Source organism: Mobula hypostoma, chromosome 8 (assembly GCF_963921235.1).
Source record: "Mobula hypostoma chromosome 8, sMobHyp1.1, whole genome shotgun sequence".
In the NCBI taxonomy this organism is placed as follows: domain Eukaryota; kingdom Metazoa; phylum Chordata; class Chondrichthyes; order Myliobatiformes; family Myliobatidae; genus Mobula; species Mobula hypostoma.
Window position 1 is genome coordinate 58,195,892 of NC_086104.1, and position 17,021 is coordinate 58,212,912.

The 17,021-nt window shown below is 39.9% G+C and overlaps 1 protein-coding gene across 2 annotated transcripts in view; it reads right to left on the bottom strand.

The window, feature by feature from the left end:
• LOC134350120 (EGF-containing fibulin-like extracellular matrix protein 1) overlaps positions 1–17,021 on the bottom strand; it is a 106,963-nt gene that overhangs the window by 17,881 nt on the left and 72,061 nt on the right. For both annotated transcript variants that reach the window (XM_063055067.1, XM_063055066.1), the window contains exon 5: positions 5,465–5,587. In XM_063055067.1, coding sequence (XP_062911137.1) covers positions 5,465–5,587 — 123 coding nt within the window. The remainder of the gene's footprint in view (positions 1–5,464; positions 5,588–17,021) is intronic.

Here is a 17,021-nt window from a genome sequence, read left to right on the forward strand (position 1 = left end):
ATGTGTATTGTACCTTTTTACTCAGACAGTCGGTAACAAGTTTGCTACTTTTCCTGGGCCTGGGACTCTGTGCCAACACCAGGTCCCTTTGAAAGTTTACAAGGATCTCCGGAGTTACTAATTTCATTCTATTTCTGACCAACTATAATAAGCAAAACCTGATTTTCATTGTGTGGAGCAAATGTAAACTTGTTTGAAGAAGTAGTAATGTTACTTGTATCTTCAGCAAGCATTCTTCTGATTTGGTGGATGATCTCTTAAATATCAGCAGACAGCTGCCAAGACTGATGGGTGAGAGTGTTACTTATACCAGACTGTTGGGTGAGAGTGTTAGTTATACCAGACTGATGGGTGAGAGTGTTACTTATACCAGACTGTTGGGTGAGAGTGTTAGTTATACCAGACTGATGGGTGAGAGTGTTACTTATACCAGACTGTTGGGTGAGAGTGTTACTTATACCAGACTGTTGGGTGAGAGTGTTAGTTATACCAGACTGATGGGTGAGAGTGTTATTTATACCAGACTGATGGGTGAGAGTGTTATTTATACCAGACTGATGGGTGAGAGTGTTACTTATACCAGACTGATGGGTGAGAGTGTTACTTATACCAGACTGTTGGGTGAGAGTGTTATTTATACCAGACTGTTGGGTGAGAGTGTTATTTATACCAGAAGGCTGGAGCTGGGGACGCATTAGAGAAACCCTGGCAGCCGGCTGCTGGTTTTCTTCTGCTTACAAGTCACTTGGTTAAGTGCTTTAATAGGGCCTGTGTGGCTTAAGTCCTTTCCTCAGATATCCCTGCGGCTAAAGGAAGCTAGTGTTGCTGGATAGAACATCTGATACTAAATTAACATGTGGATACTGAACGTTTGGTACTAAATTTTGGGGGGGAGGGGGTGGTGCTTGATGATAGTGAAGCAGATTACAATGCAAAGAAATCTTGATCATTTAGGGAGATGGGCTGAGGAATGGCAAATGGACTTCAACTTAGACAAGTGTGAAGTGATGCATTTTGAACATTCAAACCAGGGTAGGACCTATACATTGAATGTCAGGATACTGACAAGTGCAACAGAGAGACCTGGAAGTACAAGGGTGATGAAGCAGTCATTTAACACGCTGGCTTTCATCAGTCAGGGTACTGAGTTTAGAAGTAGGAACATTATGTTGCAGATTAGTAAGTTGTTGGTGAGTGTACTTGGAATAGATGTACAATTTTGGTCGCCCTGTTATGGGAAAGACATTGTCAAGCTGGAGAGGGTGCAGATGAGATTTACAAGGTTGTTATAGGGAGAGGTTGGCTATGCTGGATCTTTATTCATTAGACCAGAGCATAGGGGAATAAGGGGTAATCTCACTGAAATTTATCAAATTATGAGAGCTATGGATAAGGAGAACAGTCATAGTCTTTCCCCCCAGGGTTAGGAAGTCCAAAACTAGAGGGTACAAGGTAACACAAGGTAAGAGGAGAGAGATTTAGAAGAGGTCTGAGAGGTAACCTTTTTGCACAGAGGGTAGTGGGCACCTGAGATAGGCTGCAGAGGAGGTGGTCAAGCTGGATACAATTGCAACATTTAAGAGGCATTTGGGTAGAAGGAGGAACAATGTGACCCTCCATCCAATCAAGTACACATCCCCAGAGACTCCACCCTTTCTGACATCTGCCACAGTCCATCACCACCCTCTCACTGCACTAATGTTTTCCATTGATCCTTTCCCAATCTCTTTAACCATCCTTCAATATTTTCTCTATCCTGAACTCTGAGGTGTCCCCTCTTGAATCACCTTGAGCTCTCCTTACCTGATGTCTCGGTCCTCTCCCTTCCTGATATTTCCTCCTACCCTCCTTGTCTATCGCCTGGCGCTATTTTCTGATTTCCAGCCAGCTTCTCAGTCTAGTAGGCAGTGACTGGGGAAATAAGCTTTTGAAATGTGACAGACCAGACAAGCACACTCATGGCAAAACTGCCCTCAAGGTCCCTGTTTCCTCCCATCTCATTATATTGCATCCAAATTTACTGTATATTCTTATAAAACTTATCAACAACTGAAGTGACAGTGAACATTTAACATAGATTCATGAGATCAAATATCAATGTGTCACTGAGCTGAGGTCATGGTTTCTTTTCAGTATAAAGCTCCTACCCTGGTTTATTACACATAGCCAGAACTGAACTTTATATCCTCTCTTAGCCAACTACTTTTCTAGGTGTTCAAACTGCAGTTCAAAGTAAGGGATGATTGAAGACTTGGAAACTGTATTCCTGAATGGAAAATGTACTTTGGTTTTGTAGCTAACCATGTTTTACTGGCAAATTTTGTCATGTTACTTGACATATAGAATATGTGGAATGCATTTTTAAAATTTGATCCAACTGGTTAAACTGGGTTCATTTTTAGTGAGGTGGATTGTCCAGATGATGTAATAACAAATTCAGTTTGCTTGGGAATATTTTTTACAGGATATACACAGCAATAAATTATGCATTTGGGTATCATTGATTATTAACTGATTAGTTTATTTTCAATGATTCTTGTATGCGAATTTGGGTGACTTTTTCCACCTTATACAAAATAAAGAATTGAAGTACTTCTTTATATGCATGTGTACTAAGTCACACATTCCTGAATTAATTTTTTTTCTTTAGTGACTTAAGGAATGTTTTTGCAAACTAAATGAATTATTTGGAAACTGTTTTTGTGAAAATTAGTCAAGAAGTGATAAATTGATTTTAACTTCAGATTTAGATTTATGTGTTGCGCATGTGGCCAAGTGGTTAAGGTGTTCGTCTAGTGATCTGAAGGTTGCTAGTTCGAGCCTCAGCAGTGGCAGCGTGTTTGTGTCCTTGAGCAAGGCACTTAACCACACATTGCTCTAGTGTCTGTGTGAGGAGTGGCACCCCACACAGACTTCCAATTTGCGCCTTGTAAGGCATGAAAATGCCCGACGCAGGCCTCTCATGGTCTGAGTCGACATTCCCCCCCCCTTAGATTTAGCACAGACCTACATTGAAGAATGATATGTATGAGAAGCTTGGGATAGTTTAGTGACTCCCAGCTTTGGTGTTTTTGCAGAAAACCATACAGACAGCTGCAGATATAATTTTTTCTCTTTGGTTGTGACTGAAGAATGAATTAGTGTATAGCATAATATTCACGTGGGAATCGGCAAAACCTGTTAATGTTATTGGGTTAGGAAAAGAATTTTGTCACAATTTTGTGTATTGAATGCTGCAGGGCCCAATTTAATGGATTCATGGTATTTACCTGAAATTTACCGTTAAAATATCTGATTAAAATTTGTATGGGTATTTTTGAATCATAGCTAAAGGCTAATTATCAGTAGCCAGATAGCTTGTTGAACTTTTAGGATTTAGAAGGAAACCAGAGCACCCAGCAGAACCCCACATGGCATATGAAGAACTTACAGGCTCTACACAGATAGCACACGAGGTTAGGATTGAACGTAGGCCTGTACAGCTGTGCGGTAGTAGCACAAAGTGGTGAACCACGAAGCCACAGAACTTGTAAACTATTATTAAAGTCAAATACAACAACTTTAATCAAGTGCTTTTCAGTGACTGATTTAGGAAATAGGATTATCCTGCTCAGTTTTCTCATGATAGGTAGGGTCTAAACTACAGCTTTCACTGAAAAATCAACTTATTTCTTTATTGGAAGCAGAAGGAATTTTACTCTTGACACTATGGTACTCTACTCTTGGTGATTGGTGGATGAGATTTCACCCCTTCTACTGTTCTCCACTTTGCAGGACATTTTAGAAGGTCACGGCAGACAACACAGGCAACTTGTGGAGCCAGGAAGATGCTGGCAGCTCACCCCCATTATTAGGGTAAGGGCTGAGTTCTATGCTTAAGAGGAGCAAAAGCCTTAAGAAGGGGAACGATCAGAAAAACAAAGAGTTGACTTCTGATCCTTTCTTTGTGTTAAGAAGAGGAAATAGGTTTTACAGTTAAACTCCCTTTTCATTTCTATTATATTCAGTTTTAGTATGGATCAATGATGTCATGTCTATGGAAGGCATTCACCCTCATTTTATATCTGTATCTCAGCTCTCTGACCCATATTTAACTCAAGAATGTGTTGAGTTCTAGAGCCGGGTGGTCCTGGCATAATGCAAGTTGAACACTGGAGAGCCGATTATTGGAAAATGTTACCCGATAGCATTCCTCGTGACAGATTCACCACTTTACTGATGAAAAAAAACAGTTTAAATAGGCAATAATTGATTAGGTTAGATTCATCATTAGGCAGGATATACTTGGACAATTCTCAACATTTTCCAGGAAATTCTAATAATGTAAGCTGTATTGGACCAATTTAATTGTACAGGCGGAATGTTATTAAATATGATATCTTTCATTTAGCATTAATTTCAAGAGGACTACAATGTAAAAGTAAGGATTTATAACACATTTGTCAGACCACACTTGCAGTGTTGAGAGCAATTTTGGGCCCCTTTTCTAAGAAAGGAATTTCTGGCATTGGAGAGGGTTCAGAGGAGATTTAGGAGAAGGATCTTGGGATTGAAAGGGTTAATATATGAGGAGCATTTGATGGTTCTGGACTGTATTTACTAGAGTTAATAAAAATGAGGGGGGGCGGATCTTTTTGAAACCTGTGAAATATTGAAAGGCCTAGACAGAGTTAATGTGGAGAGGATGTTCTCTGTAGTGGGGGAGCCTAAGACCAGAGGACACAGGTTCAGAATAGAAGGACGTCCCTTTAGAACAGAGATGAAGAAGAATTTGTTTAATCAGAGGGTGGTGAGTCTGTGGAATTCATTGCCACAGACGACTGTGGAGGCCAAGTCACTGGGTGTATTTAAAGCGGTGGTTGATAGGTTCTTGATTAGTAAGGATGTCAGAGACTATGGGGAGAAGGCAAGAGAATAAAGTTGAGAGGGATAATAAATCAGCCATGATGGAATAGCGGTGAAGACTTGAGGGGGCAAATAGCCTAATTCTGCTCCTATGCCTTATGTTCTGTTATAATCAGTTGTTTTTGCCCTTCATATCTGTTGGAATTAATTAATTTGGCTAAAGCGGTTCTCTGTAAAGGTGGGAACCTCATAATAAAACCAAGATGGATCATCCAGTCTGTGAAGGTGATTGTAAATACATCAGTTACAGTCTACTACCTGTGAGAAAAGCCCTTTCTGACTGTCACCCACTAAATTGTCTGTTGTCTGGAGAGATGATTGTCTCTAAGTAATGTTTATTTTAAAGAAATCCTGGTGGCAATGATAAATGACAGACCAGGCAATTTTTGAGATTTACTTTTTTTTTTGATTTAAACAAGAGCAGAAAATTACTTACCTTTTAAATTGTGTTTTTTGAGTGAAGTCCCAAGATGTCAGAAAGTTATTCCTTAAAACATATTTAAGAGCTTAAAGCAAAGCAAACACAACATACATTTCTGAGTAATTTTACTGTACGTACCCAAACATTGATCTCCACGTTTGTGATAACCCTGCTTACAGCGGCAGCTATATGAACCTCTTGTGTTTATGCAGATTAGTTCTGGACCACAGTTATGGCTACCTAATGCACATTCATCGATATCTGTTTCAAAGGGAAAAAAATACACATACTTCAGTCGTGGATGATGAAGCATAACTGTTTCTGGAGTTTTACTTACTTCTTGAAATCCGGATGCTTTGATTACCATTTCAGCTTCCAAACGTACATCAACCTAGAAACTTAATGGAACTTAACCACATCTACTTGTTGGGGGTATAACATGGAGTCCTTGGTGTTCAGTATTGCAAATAAATGTACCTGTTGCATGTTAGGTTTGGGTTGCTCTGTTGCCAAGCGGGACATATGCCTGTAAAGTTACTAATATATTCAAGTTAAGGTTCCTTGTTTATTGGAGGACCTTTCCCAGACCTGTACCAGCCTCATGACAAACTCACCCAGCAACATCAGGCACTGTTAAGGGAGAGGAATGCTTTTGCATTGTTATTGAAAGAGATCAGTCAATATTTTCAGATTTTCTTGCTGGTTTGCCATTTTGAGCTACCAATTAACATCTGTGCATTTGCTGTTTCCATTGAACATTTTAACTTGACTTATGAAAATATGATGTTTCGGTACTGCACTATTTTTATGATCTGTTATTGACTACAATCAATGGCTGTTGCAGCAAGACTGCCTTGGAAGTTGGAGGAGAAGGAGAAGGAGTAAGGCACAGGAGAACAAGATCAAGAGGGAGGCAGGCACTGTCAAAGAGGTTGCACCCTTTGGAGCAACTGAAGGAGTGTTTCTCCATTTGAAGGAACAATGTACCAGTCAGGCCCCATTGTGCTGTCGCAGCTTGGACCTTAGACTGTCAAACCATTAGGGTTACAAGTTTACCAGGGATATTTTCTTCTTTTATTTTAGATCACAGCAGATGACATCCGAAACATAACAGATTCCACTGTACACAAATATAATAGGCAAGTCACTGGAGACGATCTTCACCAGGAGGTGCACCTTAATCATGGTGGCTGCAATGCTTTAAAATTTGTTCAAAAATTGTGAATTGGTTATTGTATATACAGAAGATGCTACTGGGTGAGAATAACACCATAAGACCATGAGACACAGGAGCAGAATTAGGCCATTTGGCCTGTCGAGTCTACTCTGGCATTCAATCATGGCGGATCCTTTTTTCTCCTCCTCAGCCCCACTCCCTGGTCTTCTCCGCATGATCTTACATGCCGTGTCCAATCCAAAACCTTTCTATCTCTGCCTTAAATACACCCAATGACTTGGCCTCCAAGCTGCCTATGGTAACAAATACCACAAGTTCATCACGCTCCGGCTAAAGAAATTTCTCTGCATCTGTGTTTTAAATGGACGCGCCGCTATCCTGAGGCTGTGCCCTCTTATCCTAGACTCCTCCACCATGGGAAACATCCTTCCCACATCTACTCTGTCTAGGCCTTTCAACATTCGAAAGGTTTCAATGAGATCCCCTCCATCCTTCTAAATTCTTGCGAGAACAGGCCTGGAGCTATCAAATGTTCCTTGTATGATAACACTTTCATTCTCGGAATCTTCCTTGTGAACCTCCTCTGAACTTCCTGCAATGCCAGCACAACTTTCCTTAGATGAGGAGCGCAAAACTCAAGGTGAGGCCTTACCAGTGCCTTATAAAGTCAGAGCATCACATCTCTGTTCTTATATTCTAGATCTCTTGAAATTAATACTAACATTGCATTTGCCTTCCTCACCACTGACTCAACATGCAATTTAACCTTTAGGGTGTTCTGCACAAGGACCCCCAGGTCCCTTTGCATCTCAGACTTTGGATTTTCTCCCTGCTTATAAAATAGTCTGCAGATTTAGTTCTTCATTTAAAGTGTATGACCATGCATTTTCCAACATTGTATTTCATTTGCTACTTTATTGACCATTTCTCCTAATCTGTTCAAGTCCTTCTGCAGCCTTCCTGTTTCCTCAATACTACCTGCTCCTCCACCAATTTTCATATCATCTGTGAACTTGGCAGCAAAGCCATCTATTCCATCATCTAAATCATTTATATACAGCATAAAAGGAAGTGGTTCCAATACCAACCCCTGTGGAACACCATTAGTCACTGGCAGCCAACCAGACAAGAATTCTTTTATTCTCACTCGCTGCCTCCTACCAATCAGCCAATGCTCTAACCATGTTAGTAACTTTCCTGTAATGCCTTGGGCTCTTAACTTGGTAAGCAGCCTCATGTGTGGCATCTTATCAAAGGCTTTCTGAAAAATCCAAATATACAACATCCACTACACTCCCTTTATCTATCCTACATGTAAACTCCTCAAAGAATTCCAATAGGTTTGTCAGGCAGGATTTTCCCTGAAGGAAACCATGCTGACTTTGACCTATCTTGTCATTTGTCACCAAGAGCTCCATAACCTCATCTTTAACAATTCTGGAACATCTTCCCAATCACTGAGGTTAGGCTAATTGGTCTATAGTTTCCTTTCTGCTGCCTTCCTCCTTTCTTAAACGGTGAAGTGACATTTGAATATGCTGCCAGAGTGAACTGTTCAAAATGTGTGTATCTGCAGGACTATGAATAACAAGTATGATGTTGTATGGGAATTTCAGAACAAAACAATCTAATAAACTGCTGAAGAAGTTTTTGACAACTGACAAAACCACGCCTCCAGTCTGGAGTTCATGCTGGCTCATAAGATTAGTTGCCAAGCACAGGAGTATCGATTGTTCTTTCTCAACATTGTCCAGTAGGAAGTTCCCAGATTTGGAGCTGGTGACGAAGAAGAGATTGTGATATATTTCCAAGTTATGGTATGTCTTCAAGGAGAACCTGCTGATAGTTTTCCCCTGTGACTGTTACCATTGTCCATCTTCATGTTATAAATTGTGGTTTAGGAACTGCTACTGGAGTAGCTTAAGTAAATTATTGCAGTGCATTTTGTGAATGGTGCACATTGCTTCCATGGTGTGCATCTGGAGGAGTGAATAAAAACTTAGGGAGATGGATGTGTAATCAAACAAATTGGCTGCTTTGTTCTGGTGGCGTTGGCACTGAACTCATTCAGGCAAACAGAGTGTATTCCACTGAACCACTAACACTGGACAACAAAGATTTTGCTTCCTGAATACTATTGAGTATATCTTATGGATTTTGATCTGCTGTTCATGAAAATCACTATGAAATATCCCCATCACACACCATTCTTTTGAAATCGCCTATATTTGTTACTTCAATTGATAACTCAAGTCAATTAAATGTTGCCCACAATGTAAGCTGAAAAGTTTTCTATCTTGTCCAGGCAAGAAAAACAGGACATGGAGTCGAGAGGAGGCAGACGAAGATGCCATGATGCACAAGCTGGGAACGGAAAAGAACACTGATACTGGTACAGATTTTGAATCCTTTATGTTAAGTGAGCCTCATCTAATAACTCAATCTGAGTTAAATGACCTGTTCAGAGACTTGTGTTTGTCAAAGCCAAAAACAGAATTACTGGGTTCAAGACTGCAAAGATGTAATCTGCTGTTACCAGGTATAAAAATTTCCAAAAAAGATTTTGAAACTTAAGACAGTTGTTTCCCAGAATACCTGATGCCAAGATTAAGGAAGGTATTTTTCATTGGTCCACAAATCATACAGGTCATCAATGACAGGCAATTCGAAGAACTTCTAGTGGGACCAGAGAAAATTGCATGGAAGTCATCCAAGGATGTTGTTGAAACATTTCTTGGCCACTACAGAGCACCAAACTACATGCAACTGGTTGACAACATGCTTCAAGCAGACAAAACCATGAAATGCAACATGTCATTAAAGATTCATTTTCTGCTTTCCCATTTAGACTTCTTCCCTGAAAACCTTGGTATTGTCAGTGATGAGAATGGTGAAAGGTTTCACCAGGACATTGTGGTCATGGAGAAATGGTATCAGGGCAATAAGAATCCATCAATGCTGGCTGATTATTGTTAGACATTTAAGCAAGAAGCCTCAGATACTAAGTACAAATGAAAATCATCAACAAAACATTTTTAGCTTAGTTGAACTATGCAAAGCATCAGCACATTATGCAATTAAACACATTATATTCAATAAAAGTTAATTTCTTGTTTCTCCAAATTCCTACTTGATATACACAGTCTGAAATTATATTTGTGTTCAGCTTCAGGACCATAAAACCATAAGACCAGAAGACATAGGAGCAGAATTAGGCCATTCAGCCCATCGAGTCTGCTCTACCATTCCATCATGGCTGATCCCAGATTCCACTCAACCCAATACACCTGACGTCTCGCCATATCCTTTGATACCCTGACTGATCAACTTCCCCCTTAAATATTCCGACTGGCTTAGCCTCCAATGCAGTCTGTGTCAGAGCATTCCACAGATTCACTACTCTCTGGCTAAAAAAATTCTTCCTTACCTCTGTTCTAAAAGGTTGCCCTTCAATTTTGAGGCTCTGCCCTTTAGTTCTGGATAGCCCCCACCACAGGAAACATGCTCTCCACATCCATCCTATCTAGTCCTTTCACCATTCAGCAGGTTTCAATGAGATTCTCCTGCATTCTTCTAAATCCAGTGAGTACAGGCTCAAAGCTGCCAAGTGCTCTTCATATGTTAACCCCTTCATTCCTGGAATCATCCTTGTGAATCTCTTCTGGACTCTCTTTAATGATAACACATCTTTTCTGAGATATGGAGCCCAAAACTGTTGTCAATACTCCAAGTGTGGCCAGACCAGCGTCTTTTAAAACCTCAGCATTATCTCCTTGGTTTTATATTCCGTTCCCCTTGAAACAAATGCAAACATTACATTTTCCTTCTTTACCATAGACTCATCCTGTAAATTAACTTTCTGGGAGTTTTGCACAGGGACTCTTAAGTTCTCCTGCACCTCTGATGTTGGAAACTTCAAGTAGTCTATCATACTCACAAAAGTTTCTGAGGAAGCAACACTTCCAAAAAAATTTGTTGTTAAGTGTAATTTGTGCTTTGTAGATAATAGGAAGGCTTTGGAGTATTCACAAAGTGAGTTACTCTACTGAGACAACCTGACAACTGACGTGATCTTGTTGCTATTATGTTGATGAGTCATGGAGTCATAGTGCATGGAAGCAGGCCCTTCAGCACAACTTGTTCATGCTGACCAAGGTGCCGACCTGAATTTGTTCCATTTGCCTTAGCCTACATTTTGTCCAAATCTCTGTAAATCTTTTCTGTTCTTGCACCCAGCACACACTGTAAGTGCAATTGTGAAGAAAACATCGCAGCACCTCTACTTCCTTAGGACTCTGTGGAGATTTGGCACAATATCTAAAACTTTAACAAGCTTCTATAGATGTGTAGTAGAGAGCATACTGACTGGCTGCATCATGGCCTGGCATGGAAGCAGCAATGCGTTAGAATGGAAAATCCTACAAAAGGAAGTGGATTTGGCCCAGTATATCATGGGTAAATCCCTCCCAACCATTGAGCATATCTTCATGAAATGCTGTCATTGGAAAGCAGCATCCATCATCGGAGATCCCATCACCAGGACCATGCTCTCTTCTCGCTGTTGCCTTCAGGTAGAAGGTTAGAAGGTACAAGAGTCTCAACTATCAGGCTCTTGAATGAAAGGGGATAACTTCACTCAATTGGCCCATCATTGAAATGTTCCCACAACCAATCATCTCACTTTGAGTACTCTTTATCTCATTATCTTATATCCTCGTTATTTATTGCTATTTATTTATATATGTATTTGCACAGTTTGTTGTCGTCTGCACTCTGGTTGATCTTTCATTGATCCTATTATTGTTATTATTCTATAGATTTGCTGAATATGCCCACAAGAAAATGAATCTCAGGGTTGTATATGGAGGCATATATGTACTTTGAAAATAAAATTTACTTTGAGCTTTGAACTGTCCATGGACCTGTCCAAATGTCCTTTAAACATTGTAATTAATACATCTCCACCACTTTCTCTGACAGTGTGTTCCACATACCCCCCACCTTCCCAGTGTAGAATCTCCCCCTCAAATCTACAAACGTTGTACTTTGAATCTTTACATAAAGAGATTCTGCAGATGCTGGAAATCTTGAGCAATGTACACAAAATGCTGGAGGATATGAGAAAGTCAGGCAGCATCTATGGAAGGAAATATCATGCTTTGGAGGGGACTTCGTCCTTTAAATCTTACCCCTCCCACTTTAAACATATGCCCTCTAGTTTTAGACTCCACCCTCCCCGTTGTGGAAGTAAACTGCAACCATGCATCTTACCTAAAAAAAATCTATATATTGTCTCACAGCCTCCTTCATTCCAGGGAAAACAAACCCAGCCTATTCAATCCCTCCTTGTAACTCAGGCCTTCCAGCCCTGGAGGTTGAAGGGGATGTTACTGCTCCTTCTAGTAAATATAAAGGGAAAGTAATAGGTTCTGTCTTATTGGAGATGGTCATACCCCAGTTCAAACTTTTCTTTTCCCTCTCTATATCCACTAGTAATACTGCACTGAAATGTAAAGTTCAATTTTTGGAAGTCTTATGTGACAGATGGAATATAAGGAAGATTTCAACAGAATTCAAATGAGGAAATGATACTGGTTACACAGAGCAAAGTTATCTGAAGAGTCTGACAGAATATCACTTGTACAAACGAGAGACTCAGCAAAGAAAGCCTGGCTGGGATTGAGCCTTTAAGTTAGCATTATGATTTAAGTGATCTCGCTGAGGAAAATCTTTCAAGGTGAAACTGATAAAAAAAAACAGTAATTGCAAATTAGAGTTCATTCAATTTTCCACTGAAAAGCAGACAAGATAAATAATTGGCTTGCAATCGGTTTCCCATTTAATTTTGTTCATTTCACTATAATTTGTTACACAATAGAGGCCTATGTTTTCACTCACTTGAGAGCTGGTAAAGACATGCACATTTCCATTACATTGTAAAGTATTAACCCCTGGTTTATGAGTAATATTTAACGCCAGTTGTAAGACTGCATTTGAGCTTGGCAGAAGAGGATGGTTAGAACATGAAATATATTAGTATGTTGTTAGCTTTTACTTTGCCCTTGGCAACTTTCTTTAAGTTCTCCAGTCTTTGCCAGATACCATCATAAGTGCATTTACACTGTATTTGCTTCTTGAAATGCTGCATTATTGCCCACTCAGGATATTTCTATAATGTGATGCCTGGAAGAATTCACCCAACTTTCAGATAAATTTCTTCTTCCCATACCCAAGTTTTAATTTTAGTGCTGCAGTGAAAATGCTTCTTCATGCAGACTTTTATTTCTCCATTTATATCTGATCTCTCTATCTCTACAGCCTGTCAATAGTTGGAATAAATTCAGAGGCTTGATATAAAGTGAACTGAACATTTCTCTTCTAAAGTGAGGAAAACCATAAAATAAAAATGTTAATTTATGTTGGAAATATACCTTCCTCATTGGGCTTGCTAGTTACTTGAAGATACAGTTGCATTTCTCACTGGGAAAATTGTTCAAAACCATTACTGTCAAAGTTTTGGGCTGCTTCTGTACCACTTATGCAGTGTGTGCCAGCAAACCTTAGTTGCTTTGGGAATTTCAGCCTCTAAGTTACACAAGGAGTGAATTATTGGAGCCAGGTGAGTAACTGAAAAATGAAACCATTAACTGAATCACCCTGTTTAATTCTGGTTGTCCTGCCAAAAGTCACTTGGTGACTGATGTTTCAGAAAATTACTGAGTCATGGTTACTTTTGAACCACTATAATAGCTGTATTGAGTACGCAGGGTAGGTAAAATTCTTTAAAGTGATATTTGCTCAATATGGACTTAACAGGATGTAATGCAGTCATAAGACAATAATTGTAAATGTAGGATCAGATCATAAGGCATAGATACAAAGACTGGAATGTGAATGAATTCAGTTTAGAAAATTGAGCTTTTTTCAATCTAACATACAGTATGTAATTTCCTTGACATATTTTCGGTTCTAGATATTCATTAAAAATCTCTTGAAGAAGATATGAAATCATGAAAGTTCAAAAATGACAAATCTAAGAGAAATGATTCCTCTGTCATTCAAGGAAATTGAGAATGATTAAGATGTTGAGAATATTTTAAGATACTGAAGGAGCTAAAGAACTTGGAGTTAGAGCAGAAAAGTGCTTTGAGGTGAAAGATCAGCTGTTGGTGTAGGTTTATTAATGTCACACATACTGAGATTCAGTGAGAAGCTTTTATTTTCAATGCCATTCAGACAGATCGTGCCGTATATAATTACACTGACAATGTAGATTGTGAGATCAAGAGTTCATTATTTTGTGTGCTAGAGCTCCATTCAAGGGTCTGATAACAGTAGGATAGAAATTGGACTTAAGTATGGTGGTTCACGCCATCAAGCTTTTGTATTTTCTGCTCTGAGGGAGAGACAATGACAATAATAAGAAGGGTCCCTGATTATGTGGGCTGCTTTCCTGAGGCATTGGGGAATGCAGGTGAAGGCAAAGGCGTGGAGGTTGGTTTACATGACGAACCGGGTTGTGTTCACAACTCTCTGCAATTTCTTATGGTCTTGGACAGAGTAGTTATGATGTATCAAGCTATGATGTATCTGAATAGGATGCTTTCTTTGGCACTTCCATTCTCACGTACAGATGCGAGATGTGGACACTCAACAAGACGATGCGAAAGTCTCTAGATGGTTGCTATACATGAATGCTCCGGATGGCTCTTGACGTGAGTTGGCAACAGCACATGACGAATGTTGAGCTCTATAACAACCTACTTATGCTCACCACTAAAATCGAGGCGAGAAGACTGCAACTAGCGGGGCACTGTCCATGCCACCCCGAGCTACCTGCCAGCCTAGTCATCATATGGGAGCCCAAGCACGGGAAGATGAACCCTGGGCGCCCTCCCAAGACTATGGTCAACACGCTCCTAGAAGATAGCGGCGTGGCTAATGTAGATGAACTGAACAAACTGATGAGGGAGAGGGAGAAGTGGAGAGTCCGTCATCGTGCCCAACGCTGGCCCCCTAGGCCTGAGTTGACGTAGTAGTAGTAGTCCATAAAAATTGCTAAGAGTCATCAGGGACATGTGGAATTCCCTGAGCCTTCTGAAGATGAAGAAGTTTTGGTGTGCTTTTTGTGGCAGTACAGAACAAATCATAGATGATATTTACTCCAAGGACCTTGAAGCTCTCAGTGATCTCCACCTCAGCCCCATTGATACAGACAGGGGTGTGTACTCCACCCAGTTTCCTGAAATCTGACATAGAAGGGAAGTTTGTTCTCTTGACACTATGCCATTTTCTCTTTTTCTCCCGTACTCCATCTCCCTGTGATCTTATGAAAGTCGGAGAAGGTATGCAGTGTCAAATGGACTACACCCTGTGAAAGTTTGACTCAGCAGGAAACAAATAAATGTACAGTATTCCTTGTTTACTCATGTCTTTATTTAGAGTGGAAAATCTGCCTGCTTGTTTCTAGATAGAAAATTGCTTACTCCTCTTTCTCGGGAATGAACTGATAAACTTTTCAAACTTACTTGAGACCTGTTAACTTCAGGTGAACCAATGAAGAGGAAGATCATTTTGTGAAAAAATACACCAAGAATAGTTCAGTCTTGGAAAGATGGGGTAATTTTTAAGTTCACCCCCAGCACAAAAGTGATGCAAGGATGTGCTAACTATTACAGAAACCACTTGATCTGCAATGCCAGGTGAGAAGTTGAAAATCAACCCTGATGTGTGGTGGTCTGGGCTGTGATGAATGCACCTCTGTATTACAGAAGAAGCTGCCAGTGCTGCAGAATAAAAAACAGAGTTTCCATAAGGAAATAAATCATAATTTCTGAGACCCCAAATATATATGAAAGAAAATAAAAGTACATTTCAGTACAATGTCATTGGGCCAAAAGTCAACATTCTGATCATGGTTCAGATTTATCTTCTGATATCTGGAACTGTGCCAGATTCAATTAAAGAAGATTAAAGCTCATTGGAGAAATGGTATTTATTTCTGAAATTTTCTTTGGGTAAGAAAATAGAAGTAAATTGCAATAGTAGCTTACTTTCTCAGTGATGCTGTTGATCTATGGTTAATCAATAGCAACTGTTCAGAAGCTACTGATGAACTGTCCTATTATGCATCTTCATGTACTTTCCTCATTATGTCAGAGCACTGAATAAACTTCAAAAAGCTCATAACCAGAACCAGGCTTATTACTACTGACATATGTTGCGAAATTTGTTGTTTTGTGGCAGCAGGACAGTGCAAGACAAAAATTACTACAATGGATTCCAGTTAGTTGGGCCATTGGTAAATCAGAGCAGCTACTTATTTGGGACAATCCTTAAAGAACAGGAACTAATTGAGAAATAGCCAGGATCCCCTTTGTTTATTTGGGATAATATGCTGCTTCACTGGTGCAGGAGACTGTTGCTGAATGGTTTCTAACTAGCATCAGACACACGGAGATGTGTGGCCATTAGACACTACACAGTGCTCAGAGAGAACAGATTTTAAATAGCGTCAGTTTTGTGTTAAAAAAGCAGTGATTTTTGTCAGTGATAGTTTATGAGAAACAAGCAGGTAAAACAATTCAGAACTATTTTGCTCACTGTGATTTTAAGCATTCAGTATTCGAGATGCTGGAAACGGCCCAGGTCGGAGGTGATTGCCGATTTCACTTGCTCTATGCGATGCTCACTCCTCTTTCCAGGGCACTGGAACCTTTAGCTGTTCCATTGTTTGGTCAATTTGAATGCCAGCCCAGACAGGCTGAAAAGACAGGGCTGTCAGGATCGAGGTGATATGTTCAATCTACACAAACTTGTAATAAAGTATAGGCACTGCCATGCTTTCTTTGCAATGACAGTTACGTGCTGGTCCCAGGACAGATCCTCTGACACTTTTCAGAGACAGAAACGTAGATCTTTAATGCTGAAGAATTTAAAGTTATTGACCCCCTCCACCTCAGTTCCTCTAATGAAGACTGGCTTCTGGGCGGCACCTAATTAATTAGCTTGTTGATTTTGGCTTTTTTCTTAAAGATGTGCTGGGTGTGCTCCAGCTACTGCTGCACCCCTGCATGCTTCGAGGCCCAGCATCGGTCCGCAGCCCGGAGGTTGGGGACCACTGCTTTATAGCATTGTAAGAAGATAATCCCATATCTGCACTCTCTGTGCTGATTTTGTGCATTTACAATCAATCAAAAGAATGTAGCAGTATCCAGGTTCACTGGAATGAATTCTTCTATCAATAACTATTAGGAACTAATATACAGCTTTATAGTGCAGTCGTAGTATTGATAATGTTGTCTATTTCATTTAAATGTACCATTTGTTATTCAGTTAATGGTAGTTTGTCTTTTTTTATACTTCTTTATCTATACCCATGAAACTTTGGCTAATTGGGACAGCTGCTTAATTGTGTCAAAATTCCAATTCACTGGAATCCACTGCATTGGCTACAAATAAATAATTACATAGTCCAAAAGAGGAACGACAAGGTAGTGCTCATGGACCATTTTGAAA